The sequence below is a fragment of the Lepidochelys olivacea genome (genome assembly GCF_965140295.1).
Source record: "Lepidochelys olivacea isolate rLepOli2 genome assembly, chromosome: 1".
NCBI classification, from domain to species: domain Eukaryota; kingdom Metazoa; phylum Chordata; order Testudines; family Cheloniidae; genus Lepidochelys; species Lepidochelys olivacea.
In genome coordinates this window covers 160,870,771-160,891,297 of record NC_140411.1, presented here as the reverse complement: position 1 = coordinate 160,891,297, position 20,527 = coordinate 160,870,771, and the positions used below count along the sequence as shown (strand labels likewise).

General features: G+C 50.6%; 1 protein-coding gene and 1 long non-coding RNA gene across 3 annotated transcripts in view; one reads left to right on the top strand and one right to left on the bottom strand.

Annotated features, from left to right (window-relative positions):
- LOC311523193 (interferon-induced GTP-binding protein Mx1-like) overlaps positions 1-20,527 on the top strand; it is a 37,688-nt gene continuing 17,161 nt past the window's right edge. The window contains exons 1-4 of one of the 2 annotated variants that reach the window (XM_084632965.1): positions 1-186; positions 9,062-9,246; positions 10,622-10,814; positions 17,633-17,770. In XM_084632965.1, coding sequence (XP_084489091.1) covers positions 9,118-9,246; positions 10,622-10,814; positions 17,633-17,770 — 460 coding nt within the window. In that variant the 5' untranslated portion in view covers positions 1-186; positions 9,062-9,117. Of the gene's footprint in view, positions 187-6,082; positions 6,183-9,061; positions 9,247-10,621; positions 10,815-17,632; positions 17,771-20,527 lie in introns of those variants that run through there. The other variant, XM_084632966.1, reaches the window with a different exon arrangement.
- On the bottom strand, positions 108-5,969 carry LOC311523207. The gene is made up of 3 exons (XR_014712294.1): positions 5,807-5,969; positions 387-547; positions 108-271 (listed from the first exon to the last, which is right to left on the bottom strand). It is a non-coding gene; the product is annotated as an uncharacterized lncRNA (long non-coding RNA).

Here is a 20,527-nt window from a genome sequence, read left to right as displayed (position 1 = left end):
TGCATTACAAAATCAATTCACAGTGCTGCCACCAAATGGTAAGCTTTTGAGTAACTTTCATTTCTCCTGTTTTCTGTCATGTATTGTAGGTGGAGCTGGTGACAAGGTTAAGAACAAAAGAATTCTGTATTAGTTTTTTCTTGAACCGAGCACAATACAGGAAGGAATTTCTTTCGCCTCTTCTCAGTAAGTATTTAAAAGTTTGTGGGTATGTTTAATTCATCTCTTTTCATAGCTAAGTGTGGGTGGCTGGCAGACACTGCAAGGAAATCTGAAATAAGAGAGGAATAAATGAATTATTGGGCATAGGCATTTTCCCTATAAAATTATCAGTATCCCTACCAGCATAATGATACAGGATGCAAAATAAATACAAAGTTTGTTACCTCTTTGAGGATGTGCTTGGGAGCCAACGTTTTAAATTGTTAAAGTGCACTGCATTTTTAGATGAGTGTGTGAGAGAGAGACAGACAGCCTGGATAACCCTCTAATAGTTTTCAGTGCTGTGAACACTACGTCTGGTCGGACTTTGATCTCCTCTGGGATGCTGTGTGAAGTTAAAGTATAACAAAGAGGATGGGATTTAGACATAGGCATAGTTTGACTTCTAAATTTGGGGGGGTTGTAGGGAGGGCTTAATACTATTAATAGTGGGTATAGGTCTAAATTCCAGGTTTACCAGTTGACAGACCACCTCCACAGCCCCATTGACACCCCTGCACTTGCATGGGGAACCCCCCCATATCCCATCCCCCCTGACTCAAGGAGGGACCAACAGACCCCCCTTCAGCCTCCAGGAACCCCCTGCACCCCATAGGGACCTCCCTAGATCCTGTATCCCTGCCCTGGGAGGGGACCAACAGAACCCATCCCTAGATCCTGCCCCCCCACCCCAACGAGGGATTGAGGGAGAGAGGCAGGAATTCTCTCTTATCTCTCCCCCCACCCCAACCCTGGTTTTCATTTGTTTTTCTGCATTCTCCTCCGGGAGCTCAGGATGCAGGGTCTGGGAGGTAGTTAGGGTGGGGGAGTGGGCTGGAGGTGGAGGGTCTGGGTGGGAGTTATGGTGCGGGGGGGGGCTCAGGGTTGGGGTGCGGGTGGGAGCAATGGTGCGGGGGGGGCTCAGGGTTGGGGTGCGGGTGGGAGCAATGGTGGGGGGGGCTCAGGGTTGGGGTGCGGGGTCCGGGTGGGAGCAATGGTGCGGGGGGGGGGCTCAGGGTTGGGGTGCGGGGTCCGGGTGGGAGCAATGGTGCGGGGGGGGGGCGGCTCAGGGTTGGGGTGCGGGGTCCGGGTGGGAGCAATGGTGCGGGGGGGGGGCGGCTCAGGGTTGGGGTGCGGGGTCCAGGTGGGAGCAATGGTGCGGGGGGGGGGCGGCTCAGGGTTGGGGTGCGGGGTCCGGGTGGGAGCAATGGTGCGGGGGGGGGGCGGCTCAGGGTTGGGGTGCGGGGTCCGGGTGGGAGCAATGGTGCGGGGGGGGGGCGGCTCAGGGTTGGGGTGCGGGGTCCGGGTGGGAGCAATGGTGCGGGGGGGGGGCGGCTCAGGGTTGGGGTGCGGGGTCCGGGTGGGAGCAATGGTGCGGGGGGGGGGCGGCTCAGGGTTGGGGTGCGGGGTCCGGGTGGGAGCAATGGTGCGGGGGGGGGGGCGGCTCAGGGTTGGGGTGCGGGGTCCGGGTGGGAGCAATGGTGCGGGGGGGGGGGGCGGCTCAGGGTTGGGGTGCGGGGTCCGGGTGGGAGCAATGGTGCGGGGGGGGGGGCGGCTCAGGGTTGGGGTGCGGGGTCCGGGTGGGAGCAATGGTGCGGGGGGGGGGGCGGCTCAGGGTTGGGGTGCGGGGTCCGGGTGGGAGCAATGGTGCGGGGGGGGGGGCGGCTCAGGGTTGGGGTGCGGGGTCCGGGTGGGAGCAATGGTGCGGGGGGGGGGGCGGCTCAGGGTTGGGGTGCGGGGTCCGGGTGGGAGCAATGGTGCGGGGGGGGGGGCGGCTCAGGGTTGGGGTGCGGGGTCCGGGTGGGAGCAATGGTGCGGGGGGGGGGGCGGCTCAGGGTTGGGGTGCGGGGTCCGGGTGGGAGCAATGGTGCGGGGGGGGGGGCGGCTCAGGGTTGGGGTGCGGGGTCCGGGTGGGAGCAATGGTGCGGGGGGGGGGCGCTCAGGGTTGGGGTGCGGGGTCCGGGTGGGAGCAATGGTGCGGGGGGGGGGGCGGCTCAGGGTTGGGGTGCGGGGTCCGGGTGGGAGCAATGGTGCGGGGGGGGGGGCGGCTCAGGGTTGGGGTGCGGGGTCCGGGTGGGAGCAATGGTGCGGGGGGGGGCTCAGGGTTGGGGTGCGGGGTCCGGGTGGGAGCAATGGTGCGGGGGGGGGCTCAGGGTTGGGGTGCGGGGTCCGGGTGGGAGCAATGGTGCGGGGGGGGGCTCAGGGTTGGGGTGCGGGGTCCGGGTGGGAGCAATGGTGCGGGGGGGGCGCTCAGGGTTGGGGTGCGGGGTCCGGGTGGGAGCAATGGTGCGGGGGGGGCGCTCAGGGTTGGGGTGCGGGGTCCGGGTGGGAGCAATGGTGCGGGGGGGGCGCTCAGGGTTGGGGTGCGGGGTCCGGGTGGGAGCAATGGTGCGGGGGGGGCGCTCAGGGTTGGGGTGCGGGGTCCGGGTGGGAGCAATGGTGCGGGGGGGGCGCTCAGGGTTGGGGTGCGGGGTCCGGGTGGGAGCAATGGTGCGGGGGGGGCGCTCAGGGTTGGGGTGCGGGGTCCGGGTGGGAGCAATGGTGCGGGGGGGGCGCTCAGGGTTGGGGTGCGGGGTCCGGGTGGGAGCAATGGTGCGGGGGGGGCGCTCAGGGTTGGGGTGCAGGGTCCGGGTGGGAGCAATGGTGCGGGGGGGGCGCTCAGGGTTGGGGTGCGGGGTCTGGGTGGGAGCAATGGTGCGGGGGGGGCGCTCAGGGTTGGGGTGCGGGGTCCGGGTGGGAGCAATGGTGCGGGGGGGGCTCAGGGTTGGGGTGCAGGGGGGAGCAATGGTGCGGGGGGGAGCGCTCAGGGTTGGGGTGCGGGGTCCGGGTGGGAGCAATGGTGCGGGGGGGGGGCTCAGGGTTGGGGTGCGGGGTCCGGGTGGGAGCAATGGTGCGGGGGGGGCGCTCAGGGTTGGGGTGCGGGGTCCGGGTGGGAGCAATGGTGCGGGGGGGGCGCTCAGGGTTGGGGTGCGGGGTCCGGGTGGGAGCAATGGTGCGGGGGGGGGCTCAGGGTTGGGGTGCGGGGTCCGGGTGGGAGCAATGGTGCGGGGGGGGGCTCAGGGTTGGGGTGCGGGGTCCGGGTGGGAGCAATGGTGCGGGGGGGGGCTCAGGGTTGGGGTGCGGGGTCCGGGTGGGAGCAATGGTGCGGGGGGGGGCTCAGGGTTGGGGTGCGGGGTCCGGGTGGGAGCAATGGTGCGGGGGGGGCGCTCAGGGTTGGGGTGCGGGGTCCGGGTGGGAGCAATGGTGCGGGGGGGGCGCTCAGGGTTGGGGTGCGGGGTCCGGGTGGGAGCAATGGTGCGGGGGGGGGCTCAGGGTTGGGGTGCGGGGGGGAGCAATGGTGCGGGGGGGAGCGCTCAGGGTTGGGGTGCGGGGTCCGGGTGGGAGCAATGGTGCGGGGGGGGCTCAGGGTTGGGGTGCGGGGTCCGGGTGGGAGCAATGGTGCGGGGGGGGCTCAGGGTTGGGGTGCGGGGTCCGGGTGGGAGCAATGGTGCGGGGGGGGGGCGGCTCAGGGTTGGGGTGCGGGGTCCGGGTGGGAGCAATGGTGCGGGGGGGGGGGCGGCTCAGGGTTGGGGTGCGGGGTCCGGGTGGGAGCAATGGTGCGGGGGGGGGGGGCGGCTCAGGGTTGGGGTGCGGGGTCCGGGTGGGAGCAATGGTGCGGGGGGGGGGGGCGGCTCAGGGTTGGGGTGCGGGGTCCGGGTGGGAGCAATGGTGCGGGGGGGGGGGCGGCTCAGGGTTGGGGTGCGGGGTCCGGGTGGGAGCAATGGTGCGGGGGGGGGGGCGGCTCAGGGTTGGGGTGCGGGGTCCGGGTGGGAGCAATGGTGCGGGGGGGGGGGCGGCTCAGGGTTGGGGTGCGGGGTCCGGGTGGGAGCAATGGTGCGGGGGGGGGGCGGCTCAGGGTTGGGGTGCGGGGTCCGGGTGGGAGCAATGGTGCGGGGGGGGGGGCGGCTCAGGGTTGGGGTGCGGGGTCCGGGTGGGAGCAATGGTGCGGGGGGGGGCTCAGGGTTGGGGTGCGGGGTCCGGGTGGGAGCAATGGTGCAGGGGGGGCTCAGGGTTGGGGTGCGGGGTCCGGGTGGGAGCAATGGTGCGGGGGGGGGCTCAGGGTTGGGGTGCGGGGTCCGGGTGGGAGCAATGGTGCGGGGGGGGCGCTCAGGGTTGGGGTGCGGGGTCCGGGTGGGAGCAATGGTGCGGGGGGGGCGCTCAGGGTTGGGGTGCGGGGTCCGGGTGGGAGCAATGGTGCGGGGGGGGCGCTCAGGGTTGGGGTGCGGGGTCCGGGTGGGAGCAATGGTGCGGGGGGGGCGCTCAGGGTTGGGGTGCGGGGTCCGGGTGGGAGCAATGGTGCGGGGGGGGCGCTCAGGGTTGGGGTGCGGGGTCCGGGTGGGAGCAATGGTGCGGGGGGGGCGCTCAGGGTTGGGGTGCGGGGTCCGGGTGGGAGCAATGGTGCGGGGGGGGCGCTCAGGGTTGGGGTGCGGGGTCCGGGTGGGAGCAATGGTGCGGGGGGGGCGCTCAGGGTTGGGGTGCGGGGTCCGGGTGGGAGCAATGGTGCGGGGGGGGCGCTCAGGGTTGGGGTGCAGGGTCCGGGTGGGAGCAATGGTGCGGGGGGGGCGCTCAGGGTTGGGGTGCGGGGTCTGGGTGGGAGCAATGGTGCGGGGGGGGCGCTCAGGGTTGGGGTGCGGGGTCCGGGTGGGAGCAATGGTGCGGGGGGGGCTCAGGGTTGGGGTGCAGGGGGGAGCAATGGTGCGGGGGGGAGCGCTCAGGGTTGGGGTGCGGGGTCCGGGTGGGAGCAATGGTGCGGGGGGGGGGCTCAGGGTTGGGGTGCGGGGTCCGGGTGGGAGCAATGGTGCGGGGGGGGCGCTCAGGGTTGGGGTGCGGGGTCCGGGTGGGAGCAATGGTGCGGGGGGGGCGCTCAGGGTTGGGGTGCGGGGTCCGGGTGGGAGCAATGGTGCGGGGGGGGGCTCAGGGTTGGGGTGCGGGGTCCGGGTGGGAGCAATGGTGCGGGGGGGGGCTCAGGGTTGGGGTGCGGGGTCCGGGTGGGAGCAATGGTGCGGGGGGGGGCTCAGGGTTGGGGTGCGGGGTCCGGGTGGGAGCAATGGTGCGGGGGGGGGCTCAGGGTTGGGGTGCGGGGTCCGGGTGGGAGCAATGGTGCGGGGGGGGCGCTCAGGGTTGGGGTGCGGGGTCCGGGTGGGAGCAATGGTGCGGGGGGGGCGCTCAGGGTTGGGGTGCGGGGTCCGGGTGGGAGCAATGGTGCGGGGGGGGGCTCAGGGTTGGGGTGCGGGGGGGAGCAATGGTGCGGGGGGGAGCGCTCAGGGTTGGGGTGCGGGGTCCGGGTGGGAGCAATGGTGCGGGGGGGGCTCAGGGTTGGGGTGCGGGGTCCGGGTGGGAGCAATGATGCGGGGGGGGCTCAGGGTTGGGGTGCGGGGTCCGGGTGGGAGCAATGGTGCGGGGGGGGCTCAGGGTTGGGGTGCGGGGTCCGGGTGGGAGCAATGGTGCGGGGGGGGCTCAGGGTTGGGGTGCGGGGTCCGGGTGGGAGCAGGCTGGGGGGGATCTGGTCAGGAGTTAGGGTGAGGGAGGGGGGCTCAGGGCTGTGGCAGGGGTTTGGAGCACTAACCTGGGGCAGCTCCCATTCGGTGTGGGGGGTGTAGGAGGCGCTGCGCAGCCCTGTGCTTGCCCCGCAGGCACCGCCCCCCCGCAGCTCCCCTTGGCCGCGATTCTCAGGGCTGCCTCCCCCCTGCCCGGCAGGGCCGCACCCCAAGAGCTTTAGGGGCGGCAGCCCGGGCCGAAGTGGGCCCCGGCGCCCCGCCCTGCAGCCCTTAAAGCCCCGCCCCCTTTCTGAAGCCGGCCCTGCGAGCACGGGCGGGAGGACTTAGGAGGAGTGGGGGGGGGGGGGGCAGCCCCGCCAAAGCGCCGCTCCTCTGCGGCCAGCTGCCCGGTGCGCCTCCTGAGTCCTCCGGCCCGCGTCCCCGCCTGCTCCCCTGTGGCTGCGGGTGAGCCTCCCTCCCTGCTCCGCACAGCTTCCACCCTTGCAGCCCCCGTCCTGTGGAGCAGCCCCCCCCTCTGCAGGGGGGGCGCCGGTGAGAGGGGGCCCCGGGCCAGGGCACGGCGTGTCCCGGGGTTAAATCCCGCCCCCCGCTGCCCAAGACACGGGCGCGCAGCTCGCGCTGATTTAACCCCAGAGCCCCGCCCCCGGGCCTCCGGCAGGCTCCGCCCACTGCTGGCCCCGCACGGGGCTGCGGGCGCGGCAGGGGCGCGGGCGCCTATGGGTGAAGCGGCTGCTGCCCGCGCTGGGACCGGTATACGGTTTGGGGGGCAATACCCCGCCCCGGCCCTGTCCCAATCTCGGCCTCTGGGTTGAGGGCCATAGTTCTGAGGCAGTCACAACAATATCGCAGGCAGAAGTCTGTGCCGCTTTTCCGGTGGAGAAAAGTTGAATTAAAATTATGTTTGGGAAAGAGGGTGTGGGAAAATGGCACCTTCTTACTAAACAGTCAGGTCCCCTGTGCACTCAGTTTCAACAGCTGCTTGATTTAGTGACTGAAGTAAGGCCATGTGTCAACCATAGAGCTTACAACGGCGCAGCTGCACAGCTCTAAGATCTCTGATGTAGCTACTCTAAGATGAGGGGAGAGAGATCTCTCCTCCACATAATTAAACCACCCCTAACGAGCAGCGGGAGAAACTCCTCTGCCAACATAGCACTGTGCACACTACCACTTACGCCAGCGTAATTTATGTCACTCAAGGGACTGGAATATTCACACCCCTGAGCTGACCAGTTTTACCAGCATAAGTGGTGGTGTAGACATGCCCTAAATTTTGGCTATTTCTTTTAGCACCACAGCTCGGAAACAGCCATGGGGAAGTGAGCAGGATTCGAGTCTGGGTCACATATTAAAAAGCTTGTTAATTAATGCATAATTTTAATTACTAACAATGAAATTAGTGGGTGCTATTTCAGGTGTATTTAGGAATGGATTCATGACACATTGGGAGATAAATACATAAAGGCGAAGGAAAAAATTAACCCAGCATTATATTGATGAATGGCATTACAAGTTGCTCTGGAAGGGAATAATATGTGTGATTTTGCTAGCAGCAGTCCTGTTGACAACAACAAAGGGCATGTACCATTTTTTCTTGTTTATGAAGTATAAAGAAACCCTAAATGGCTGGTGTTTTTTAAAAGTTCTGGTTTTTTTCCTGCTGGTTTTCTACATTAGAACTATAACTAATGTTAAGTCTAGTCTTCCGCATTTTGCTATAGGCTTGTTTTAGAAGACCCAGAAGTCTGGGTCAGCCATTAATTAAAGGGACGAGAGTTATACTTCTACTAACGAATTTTTCTTCCTACTCCTTTTTTCAAGCATCTCAATTAAGTAGGTTTTCAGTAAAACAAACACCCCCTCCATTTTTAAACCAACTACATTAAAGAAAAAAAAATCACTGCCTCTCTCAATCAGTCTAATTGCCTAAGTGACTTTGAGATCATAAACCTCCTGTTTCTCCAGCCGTTCAGACATTCTTCCAGGAAAAGGAGGAGAGACAAAACCTGAATTTTTACTACATTAAAACTAAACAGGAAAAGAAAAAATAAAAAACTTCCAGTTCTCTTTTTCATAATATAATGCAGCAAAAAGGCCACAACCCCTTTTTTGTTCTTTTACAGACCACTTTTAAGCAAAGGGAGTGGCCCCAAGAAGCAGAGCCTCCAGAGTAAAGAGTCAGCCACAAGTTGTCCAGATTCGTCCTTTTGAAAAATGAATTGGGCTGGGGCTGACACAAGCAGCTGTTGGGGAGCCTTGGCCAGGGGCGTCATTTAAGGAGGGTGGAGGGGCTCCTCCCTCCTCTCCCAAGTTTCACACCAGAGGTCTGCTTGCAGCAAAAGGCCTAGCCCCCATTGGAGCTCTTACCTGCTGCCGCACCCAGGCAGATCCCCTCCTCCAGGAGTCGGGGTTGTCCGGTTGCAGCTCACATGATCAGTTTCCTCCACTGCACTAGGGCCTCTGAGGATGGGGCAGGCAAGTAAAGAGTCAGTCAAAGTGGGAGGGGAAGCACAGGGGCCCCAGAGGTGGTTGAGGGGCAGAAGCAGAGAGTCTCCAGTGGTGGGGGGCGGGCCAGTGGGATGGGAAAGGGGAGTCAATCTCTAGGGAGAGGTGAGGGCCCAGGGCTGTGCCCTGAGGGAGGGGACACTGAGTGTGGGAGAAGGAGCTGAGGGAGAAAAGACCCTGGGACAAGGATCCTGAGGGAAGGAGAGTGAAAGAAGGGAGGGTGCTAGGCGCAGCTAAGTGGGTCTTGGGGTCTGTTTGACCTGAGAGAAGCAGGGAGCACTCTCACCTCTCCCTGGGAAGAGGCTGGGGACAGCCCCCACTAAGCTAATGCAGTCTCTCAACTGACTAATGTGCTCTCTGCCTTCCTCCCCATCTCCCCTACTTTAGGGTCACTTATACCTTGATCCTGTAGTGCGGATCATGTGCGTACAGAGGTTTCTTTAGCTCTCTGCATCTGGGGGAATCTTTTTTGTTGTCTGTATTGTTACAGACCTACTTGCTGACAGGTATTTTGAAATAAATTACCAAAATAATTGAAACTGGTGTGATTATACTGTGTTATTTTGACAAATATAATATGTGGAATTTTAGAATATGCACAGAATTTTTAATTTTTTGGCATAGAATTCCCGCAGGAGCAAAATAAGGGGTCAGAATCTCGGCTGGTACAAACCAACACACATCCATTGGTTTGAAAAGAACTACACCAGCTGATTCTAGCAGAGATCTGGCCCAACCAATAACAATATGGTTTTGACTTTGTCCACAGTTATTACTATTGCAGAGCTGAATCCACTCAAGCCCTTCTATCATTTCAGGAGCCGTATAGAAGAGTTGCTGGACCAGACATTTGCTTTTCAGTGACAGACAGTTAATGGACAAGTCCCAGGGCTGCTGTGTGAGACACACAGCAACAGTCCAATGGGCGGAGTCTGAGGAATATCACCAAGAAAAGATGAAACAGCAAGGGGGAATATATAATTTCCAAGAGCAACAGAATAAGGCAAGTCAGATATTTGGCATTTGAGTGAAAACTGACTCCTCTGAGATTAATGTTCAGCTGCTGTCAGGGCTGAATTTTCAGTGGTCTGGGCTCACTTCTGCATACACAATCTGCAGACACAGATCAAAACAGTTCTTTCTGTCTCTGTGTGTGATTGTGTGTGCAAGTGTGAGCACCAATCCTGCTCACACCTGACAACTCTTCTAAGATTTTAATGCGCAGTCATGTAATTACTAAGATTTGCACCTGCATTTCATTTGCAGGTGTAAAAAAAAAATGTAGGCATAGAAAATAGAAGGGCCACAGCCTAACTCCAACTTTCCCCTAGAATGTATATCTTAATGAATATTCACAATTAGAAACTTTAAACGGGTATCATGGTATTTGGGTTTTTGTTCTTCTACATGAGGCTCCAGTGTATTCGATAGAAATTGATAGAAATACCAAGACTCTTATTTAATATTTCTTATGTTTATGTTTCTTATGTTTAACACTGAGAAAATCAGAATAGACATTTGAAAAGTTTATATTAAAGTTAATAAACCAGTTAAATAATAAAGTTATTAGATAATAATCATTGCAGTTATGATCAGGGCGTTCAAAAATATTTTCCCCTGGTGATAAGTATTGTCTGACTTATCACTAAAGATAGCTATTCTGGATTTGTGTTTTGATATATTTGTTTCCTGAAATAGTGTTTTTAATTCAAGATGGAAGATAAGAATTTAGCTTTTTAGCTCTATACACAGATACCAAATTTTAGATTAAGATAGGAAGTTGCCTGACCTGTTATAGCATAACATTAGGGCTGTCAAGCGATTAAAAAAAATTAATCACAATTAATCACGAGATTAATCACGCTGTTAAACAATAGAATACCATTTATTTTAAATATTTTTGGATGTTTACTACATTTTCAAATATATTAATTTCAATTACAATACAGAATACAAAGTGTACAGTACTCACTTTATATTTATTTTTTATTACAGATATTTGCACTGTAAATATATGATGCATTATAGATAAAAGAAAAAAACTGCAGTTACCAAAAATAACTGAAGAAAGGATATTTGATGGGGTGGTGTTCTTGCTTTTCTTATTGTGTATTCACTTGCTAATTTATAAAATTCAGTAATTTGCAATGGATATTTCAGCCATTGGTGTAAATTAGCTAAATTTTGCTGAATTTACAGAAACGTGTTTACCTTGTCAAGAATACTACAGAAGGCTTGTAGCTCACAGTACAAAGCTAGTGGTATGGTGGGGTGAAGGACAGTTTGCTGATGATGTACATCATTTATGGCACAGACATGTTTAACTTTGCCTGATTCTGTGAAATGAGCTCAAATGAAATGTAACGTTTTTCTTACAGAACGCAGAACACACCTTGTACAACCAATATGAGGAGAAAATCCGTCCCTGTATTGATCTCATTGACTCCCTGAGAGCGCTCGGAGTAGAAAAGGACCTGGCTTTGCCAGCAATTGCAGTGATTGGAGACCAGAGTTCTGGAAAAAGCTCGGTTCTAGAAGCCCTGTCCGGAGTTGCTCTCCCTAGAGGCAGTGGTAAGAATTTACCTTTCAGCTTTTCATCTCAGAAATCGGACTCTTCCCCGAGTCGCAGTGGTGTGTTTCTATCTGATATTCTGTAATTCATGTCAGTTTGGGGATACTGAAAGTTGGGTTTAGATTCATCCCTGACGCAACCCAAAAGAATTTGTATTTTCCTCATCCCATCATACAGAAAACGCTGTTATGATGAGAACTGTGTGGCACCTGGAACATCCCTTTTGTGGGAAATTCCACTATTTTGAAATTTGCTTTCATTCCATGTGGGAATAAAACATAGTATTTCAGACTTAATTGTGAAACAACTTTTGGAAACATTATTTTGGGTCAGTTGAAACAGTTAGATTCGGTAGCATCAGAATGTTTTGTTTTGTTTCAGTGTTGACTTTATGTTCTATTATAACTTAGAATATAAAATAAAAATTGAAACAAAAAGTCATCTGAAATGAAAATAAATCTAAGTCAATAGTTTAGGTTTTTCTAAATTAAATTTTGGTTAAATCAACACATCCCCATGCATCATAAAGGAGATAAAGGAGAGACAACACAGAACTGGGTGGGGGGGGAAGGAATCAAATCAGTATCTTAGATGTCTGTATACTAATGTGAAAAGTATAGGGAATAAGCAGGAAGAACTTGAAAGTCTCTGGGTAAGGATAAAAGGGGTAAAAAATGAGGGTAATATCATGGTAGGGGTCTACTACAGAGCACCTAACTAAGAAGAAGAGGTAAATGAGGCTTTTTTTAAACAACTAATAAAATCATCCAAAGCACAGGACTTGGTGGTGATGGGGGACTTCAACTAGATAGACATCTGTTGGGAAAGTAACACAGCAGGGCACAGATTGTCCAGCAAATTCTTGGAATGTATTGGAGACAATTTTTTTATTTCAGAAGGTGGAGAAAGCTACTAGGGGAGAGGCTGTTCTAGATTTGATTTTGACAAATAGGGAGGAACTGGTTGAGCATTTGAAAGTGGAAGGCAGTTTTGGGTGAAAGTGACCATGAAATGATAAGAGTTCATGATTCTAAGGAATGGTAGGAGGGAGAACAGCACAATAAAGACAATGGATTTCAAGAAGGCAGACTTTAGCAAACTCAGGGAGTTGGTAGGTAAGATTCCATGGGAAGCATGTCTAAGGGGAAAAACAATTGAAGACAGTTGGCAGTTTTTCAAAGAGACTTTATTAAGGGCATAAGAGCAAACTATCCCACTGCATAGGAACGATAGGAAGTAGGGCAAGAGACCACCCTGGCTTAACCAGGAGATCTTCAATGATCTAAAAATCAAAGAAGAGTCCTACAAAAAGTGGAAAGTAGGTCAAATTACAAAGGATGAACATAAACAAATAACACAAGTATGTAGGGACAAAATTAGAAAGGCCAAGGCACAAAACGAGATCAAACTAGCTAGAGACATAAAGGGTCACAAGAAAACATTCTACAAATACATTAGAAGCAAAAGGAAGACCATGGACAGGGTAGACCCATTATTCAATGATGGATGGGGGGTGGGAATAACAACAGAAAATGTGGAAATGGCAGAGATGCTTAATGACTTCTTTGTTTCGGTTTTCACCAAGAAGGTTGGTGGTGATTAGACATCTAACATAGTGAATGCCAGTGAAAATGTGGTAGGATCAGAGGCTAAAATAGGAAAAGAACAAGTTAAAAATTACTTAGACAAGTTAGAGGTCTTCAAGTCACCAGGACCTGGTGAAATGCATCCTAGAATACTCAAGGAGCTGACTGAGGAGATATCTGAGCCATTAGCAATTATCTTTGAAAAGTTATGGAAGACGGGAGACATTCCAGAAGACTGGAAAAGGGCAAATATAGTGACAATCTATAAAAAGGAAAATAAGGACAATCCAGGGAATTACAGACCAGTCAGCTTAACTTCTGTACCCAGAAAGATAATGGAGCAAATAATTAAGCAATCAATTTGCAAATATCTAGAAGATAATAAGGTGATAAGTAACAGTCAGCATGGATTTGTCAAGAATAAATTATGCCAAACCAACCTGATAGCTTTCTTTGACAGGGTAACAAGCCTTGTAGATAGGGGGCATGTGGTATATCTTGATTTGAGTAAAGCTTTTGATACGGTCTCACATGACCTTCTCATAAACAAACTAGGGAAATGCAACCTAGATGGAGCTACTATAAGGCGGGTGCAAAACTGGTTGGAAAACCGTTCCCAGAGAGTAGTTATCAGTGGTTCACAGTCATGCTGGAAGGGCATAATGAGTGGGTTTCTGCCGGGATCAGTTCGGGATCCAGTTCTGTTCAATATCTTCATCAATGATTTAGATAATAGTATAGAGAGTACGCTTATAAAGTTTGCGAATGATACCAAGTTGGGAGGGGTTTCAAGTGCTTTGGATGATGGGATTAAAATACAAAATGATCTGGACAAACTGGAGAAATTGTCTGAAGTAAATAGGATGGAATTCAATAAGGACAAATGCAAAATACTCTATTTAGGAAGAAACAATCAGTTACACACATACAAAATGGGAAATGACTGCCTAGGAATGAGTACTGCAGAAACGGATCTCGGGGTCATAGCGGACCATAAGCTAAATAGGAGTGAACAGTGTAACACTGTTGTAAAAAAAGCGAACATCATTCTGGGATGTATTTCCAGGAGTGTTGTAAGTAAGACATGAGAGGTAGTTCTTCTGCTCTACTACACTTTGATTAGGCCTCAGCTGGAGTATTGTGTCCAGTTCTGGGTGCCACATTTCAGGAAAGATGTGGAGAAATTGGACAAAGTCCAGAGAAGAGCAACAAGAATGATTAAAGGTCTAGAAAACATGACCTATGAGGGAACATTGAAAAAATTGGGTTTGTTTAGTCTGGAAAAGAGAAGACTGAGACAGTGTTCAAGTACATAAAAGGTTGTTACAAGGAGGAGGGAGGAAAATTGTTCTTCTTAACCTCTGAGGATAAGACAAGAAGCAATGGGCTTAAATTGCAGCAAGGGAGGTTTAGGTTGGACACTAGGAAAAACTTCCTCACTGTCAGGGTGGTTAAGCTCTGGAATAAATTGCCTGGGGAGATTATGGAATCTCCATCATTGGAGATTTTTAAGAGCAGATTAGACAAATACCTGTCAGGACTGGTCTAAATAATACCTAGTACTGCCATGAGTGCAGGGGACTGGACTAGATGACCTCTTGAGGTTCCTTCCAGTTCTATGATTCCATGAACATTTTGATTTTGTTGAATCAGCATTTTCTGATTCAGAACATTGCTGGAAATTGTCAGAAAATTTTTGAGCAGTTCAAGTTATGACCATATCCCTGGGCAGTAAGTCACTTTTTCCAGTCAGGTGGGAAACATCTAGAAGTGTTCTACTAGGTAAGAGGGACTTTTTGCAGTTCAGAAGGATGTACATCCTTATTCATTACATTAAATAAAACAAACTGCAAACTCCCTACCAGTTGAAAAATCTTTCAATTCCTCAATAAATATTGAATTTTTATCACTTTTGATATAGTATATCTAATTTTTGCTTAATCATTATGGTTGATCTACACAGATCAGGAAACATATTAAGGAAACATTTTTTAGTCCAAGAAATCATTTGTTAGATCTCTTCATAACCAGCACCCAATTCCAATCACAGAAAGATATAAAGGGGACTTGATACTTTAGCTTAGCCATGTTTTCAGTGGGGTTGCCGCATTCAGTGAGTATGTTACTGAAATTCCGCAAGGAATCTAATACACCTCCACAGTATCAGGGTGGCTCATATTTGATGGGCAGTAATGTTTCAAGCACATGAAACTATTTTCTGATAACATCCAGTATTTCAGCATATTCCACACCATTCCTTATGCCAAGGTGCAGCTTTTAATTTCGTTTTCCATAGGCTCTATTTTCATATTTAAAATAAAGTTTTCCTTCATCAGAGCCACAGAAAGATTTTAAACACTGATCAATATCTTAGAACAGTGGTTTTCAAACTTCAGGTCGCGACCCAGTACTAGAAACCGGCCAGTGGGAGCTGGGGTGGGGCAGGTTGACTGTGCGTTGTATGAAGAAATACTTCCTTTTGTTTGTTTTAAACCTGCTGCCTATTAATTTCATTTCATGACCCCTAGTTCTTGTGTTATGAGAAGAAGTAAATAACACTTCCTTCTTTGCTTTCTCCACACCAGTCATGATTTTATTGACCTCTATCATATCTCCCCTTAGTTGTCTCTTTTCCAAGCTGAAAAGTCCCAGTCTTATTAATCTCTCCTAATACGGAAGCCGTTCCAAACCCCTAATCATTTTTGTTGCCCTTTTCTGAACCTTTTCCAATTCCAAAATGTCTTTTTTGAGATGGGGTGACCACACCTTCACGCAGTATTCAAGATGCGGGCCTACCATGGATTTATATAGCGGCAATATGATATTTTCTGGCTTATTATCTACCCCTTTCTTGATGATTCCCAATATTCTGTTAGCTTTTTGACTGCCACTGCACATTGAGTGGATGTTTTCAGAGAACTATCCACAATGACTCCAAGATCTCTTTCTTGAGTGGTAACAGCTAATTTAGACCCCATCATTTTATGTGTATAGTTGGGATTATGTTTTCCAATGTGCATTACTTTGCATTTATCAACATTGAATTTCATCTGCCATTTTGTTACCCAGTCACCCAGTTTTGTGCAATCCCTTTACAGCTCTTCACAGTCTGCTTTGGACTTAACTATCTTGAGTTTTGTATCATCTGCAAATTTTGCCACTTCACTGTTTACCTCTTTTTCCAGATCATTTATGAATATGTCAAATAGTACCGGTCCCAGTACAGACCCCTGGGGGACACCACTATTTACCTCTCTCCATTCTGAAAACTGACGGTTTATTCCTGCCCTTTATTTCCTATTTTTTCACCAGTTATCAATCCATGAGAGGACCTTCCCTCTTATCCCATGACAGCTTACTTTGCTTAAGAACCTTTGGTGAGGGACTTTGTCAAAGCCTTTCTGAAAATTTCAGTACAGTATATCCACTGGATTGTCCACATGTTTGTTGACCCCCTCAAAGAATACTAGTAGATTGGTGAGAGATGATATCACTTTACAAAAACCATGTTGACTCTTCCACAACAAATTATGTTCATCTATATGTCTGACAATTCTGTTCTTTACTAGAGTTTCAACCAGTTTGTTTGGTACTGAAGTCAGACTTACTTGCCTGTAATTGCTGGGACCACCTCTGGAGCCCTTTTTAAAAATTGGCATCACATTAGCTATCCTCCAGTCATTTGGTACAGAAGCAGAATATGAACCCTGTGCTGGCACAGGAGGACACACACCTGCAGCTCACATGACCCAGGCAGCCGTATGGGCATGCAAAAGACCTTCTGACAGTATATGCTAAAGCTAGTGTCTAAACAGGAGTCACATTCATTGTGTTCCAGGTATTTACAAAAGATACCTTGTTAAAGCTTGGCAAAAGGTGTTGTTATTCTAAGTCACTTTACTCTCTCTAACCACAGAAGAACTGGCAGGGACAAGGCAGGTAAACCACAGTACTTCCAGAGCACTCTTCCGCAGCCTTGCTTCACTTCACACCTTCTGGGTGTGATGTAGGTCAGAGTGGAAATCTCCTCCTTGTTTGTATCCATCAAGTTCAGCTGCTATTTCCTAAGGGAAAGTGCCATGGAGATTAATAGAGTTGAAACCAGTAGGGTTCTATGAAAATGAAAATCAAGACTGGATGTTTTTTCTAAAAGATATGCACTAGTATGACAGGAAGATATTGGCCTGATGCAGGCATCACTGGGTGCAATTCTAAGACCTGTGTTATGTAGGAGGTCAGACTACATGGTCATAATGGTCCTTTCTGGCCTTAACATTTATTAAAATTAAACAGGTTCTATAGAAATTACTCTTAAAAACCTGTAGAAATTAATGCATGTATAGCTTTTTTTAAAATAATCCTATACAATACAATACAAAATCATTTCCCTACTATAGAACAGGATCAGGGTACAATTCTATAGAAGGGATTTGATACTTCAAATGGCTGTGCGAGGTATAAAGCATCTAGCATACACACACCTTTAAAGTTTCCTCTCTCTTCAGATATATATTACTGGTTTCCATTACCCATTTTAACTATATGAAATAGCTTTCAAACAAATGTGAAAACTTTCAAAACAGAAAGAACTTTTAAAATATGGTCACTGCGCAGTGCTGCATACAAATGGCATGATAGTTTTCCTCACTGCGCTACCAATGCCCAGCATCCTTTCCCAACTCTCAGATATTCCATAGTGTGTGAGCTGTGTGAACACACTGAAAGCTTTGGGCCACAGGCGCCAACTTCTCCTGGTGTCAGTGGGTGCTCGCTCCACCCCTGCCCTGCCCCTATTCCAACCCCTTCCCCAAAGTCCCTGCCCCAACTCCGCCCCCTTTCTGCCCCATTGGACTCCTTCCCCAAATCCCCACCCTGGGCCCGCCTCTTCCCCGCCTCCTCCCCTGAGCGTACCACATTCCCACTCCTCCCCCCTCCTTCCCACAGCTTGTTACACCGCAAAATTTTGCGGTGGCAAGCTCTGGGAGGAGAAGCGGGGACAGTGTGCTCAGGGGAGGAGGCGGAGGTGAGCTGGGGCAGGGAGCTTGGCTGCCAGTGGGTACTGAGCACCTACCAATTTTTCCCCGTGGGTGCTCCAGCGTAGTCGCCACCTATGCTTTGGGCACTCTTCTGCATACTGTGGGAAAAGCTACATTCTGTGGTGTGCTCTGTACCCATTCAAAGTAACAAGGATGCTCATTAACAGAATTAACTCTCTTTATGGGCAACTGCAGGTATTGTTACCAGATGTCCCTTAGTGCTCAAACTGAAAAAACTGGCTCCTCAGCGGGACTGGAAAGGGAAAATTAGTTACCGGGATATAGATGATGAACTCCATGATCCCTCAGTGGTGGAAAAAGAAATAAGAAAAGGTAAGTGCTATTTATTGCATTCTGATTTAATTCATCAGATCCTCCTTTTCATCCTCTATTCCCTTCTGTTAGGCAGCATAACATTTCCCAAATTAACACCCTAATCATAACTGCTGAGAATGCCAGGAACACAGGGAGCCACATTCACACCTGGAATAAACCGGCACAACTCAGCTGATCTCAGTGGCGTTGCAGCATTTTACATCAAAAGTGATTTGCTCCAGGAGTTTTCAGACCAGCTCAGGCCATAGAGTATCTGAATCACCATCTTACACTTGGCATTGGTCAATACCTAGTATTCTATGGGAAGACAAAAAAACATGTAGTTAGCTAGTTGTACAGTGTTCCACGTGATGGGAGAAAACATCTCTCCCACCCCTAAGGGCTATCATCTTACGCTCTGAAGCTTAACTTTTCATTGTCCTTGTTGTCATAGATTGCATACTTACATTCATCGTTATTGGTCGTAACACTGTTTGGTTTTAAGTATATGTCACTGTGCCTAAGTGGGACATAGCTGCAAATGCCAGCTCAGGACAGACTGCTGAGAAACAGGCACACTCTAAACTGGTGGTTATTCTGTCATTAAAGTTGATCAAGCCAGTAACAAAAGTATCACCATACTGGTGAACAAGAAGACAAAAACACAGTCTCCTTAGGCATTCCAGTCCCTGGCTTATCACCCAGACCACTGGACTTTATGATGAAAGGTTACTGAAAGCTAGATTCACCATACATAAGGTTCTTCTAATCCCAAAGGGTCAGACACACACGCCAGGTCAAATTATAAACTTTAGCATTTTACCAAATACAACGCAGATGCCAATCCTTTAGTAATCTAAAACTAAATGTTTATTGATATAAAATAAAAGAAGAGAGTTATTAAATGATTAAAAGGATCATATACATTACAACTGATTTTAGGGTCTGGAGGTCAGGATCATAGCAGTGATGGTAAGTCCTCTAGCTTGCAAAAAGTCTCTCTGGATCACCCAAGTAAGTTGGGGGTCATCAGTCCCTTGTTCAAAGCTTCCTTGTTAGAAATCACCCTCCAGAGGAGTGAAGTAGGAATGTAGACAAAGTAGTGATGTCACATTATCCTTTTTTATACTTTAGCCCATGTGCCTGGAAAGTTACTGGCAAAAAGATGGATTCTTAAGTCACATATCCTTATCACATGTCTTGCTGAGTCACTGTGCAGCGATTGCCTCAGTGCTAGGGTGACCATACATCCCATTTTGGCAGGGACAGTCCCTTTTTTAAGCCCTGTCCCAGCTGTCTTTGGCAAAAGCGAGTATTTGTCCCATTTGTTCTTGTCAACTTGATCAGTTGGCAAGAGCAAACGTGACAGATTCCCACTGTTGTCAAAAAAGGTGGGTGCGGAGGAATGTGAGGGGGAGCACAGACTCCACTCCCAGCCTTTGGCAAATATGGTCACCCTATCCAGTATGTGTGTTGCTGATCACCCGAGCCCTGCATGCCCCCCACCCTTGGGGTGGGGAGCTCAGGCGAGCGGCTTGGGCCAGCCTCATGGGGAAGAGAGGGAGGGCCAGCCCCGTGCCATATCCCGTCTTCCTTTTTGGAAATATGGTCACCGTACTCGGTGCCCTCTGAAATATTTACAGGAGGAACTCACTGGCTGAGTTGAGTGTCTTGAATAGCCCATCAATACATGGATGGTTAGACCTGATGGAAATCTGACTTGGGAGGCGGAGAACCCAAGAACACCACACATGTTTGAGATACAAATACATAGCAAATATTCATAACTTCACATACAAATATGATTCGTGCATATAAACAGGATTATCATACTTAGCAGTCTATAACTTTTCTATTGATACCTTACATGAAATACTTCATACAAATTTATGGTAATTTTGTAACAGTGGTAACAACAGTGATATACTTGTACACTATGATGCTGTGTAAAAGGAAGGTGACCATTTATTCTCAAAGGTTTTCAAGAAATAATTTAAAAAAACTGGTACGGTAGCGAGGTAAGTGACATAAAAGTCAAATAAGCTAATTATGCGTCTGAAGGTTTCTCATGAGAAATTATTTACCTTGATATCAAGAAATAGCAGCAATACAGAGCTATAAAATGGTGGTGTTATGTTGAATTAACAAATCAGTCGCATGTACTAGCAGGCTTCTGTGAGGTGGTGTTTGATTTAGACAGTGTGGCCTGATGGTTAAAGCAAAGTACAGGCACTCACTATCCTTCCATTCTGTTTGTGGCTCTGCCACAGATTTTCTATATAAACTTGGACAGGTCACTTAATCTCTATGCCTCACTTCATCCATTTATAGAATGTGTAAAATAATCCTTTGGTACCTTGCAAGGTTGTCAAGGATTAACTAATGCATGTCCAGCATTTTGAAGATGATGAATCAATTGTGTAATACTTAGTATTTTATTGTAACACTATATTATTATTTTTATAAGCCATCTCCAGATATTTGATTTTTGTACATTGAGATTTCTGAAAGTTTAATTCATAGACCAGGGATCAGCAACCTTTGGCATGCGGCCCATCAGGGAAATCCGTTGGCAGGCCGGGACGGTTTGTTTACCTGCAGTGTCTGCAAGTTTGGCTGATCACAGCCCCCATTGGCCTGGAACGGTGAACCGCGGCCAGTGGGAGCTGCGATCAGCCGAACCTGTGGACTCTGCAGGTAAACAAACCGTCCCGGCCTGCCAGCAGATTTCCCTGATGGGCCGCGTGCCAAAGATTGGCAATCCCTGTCATAGAC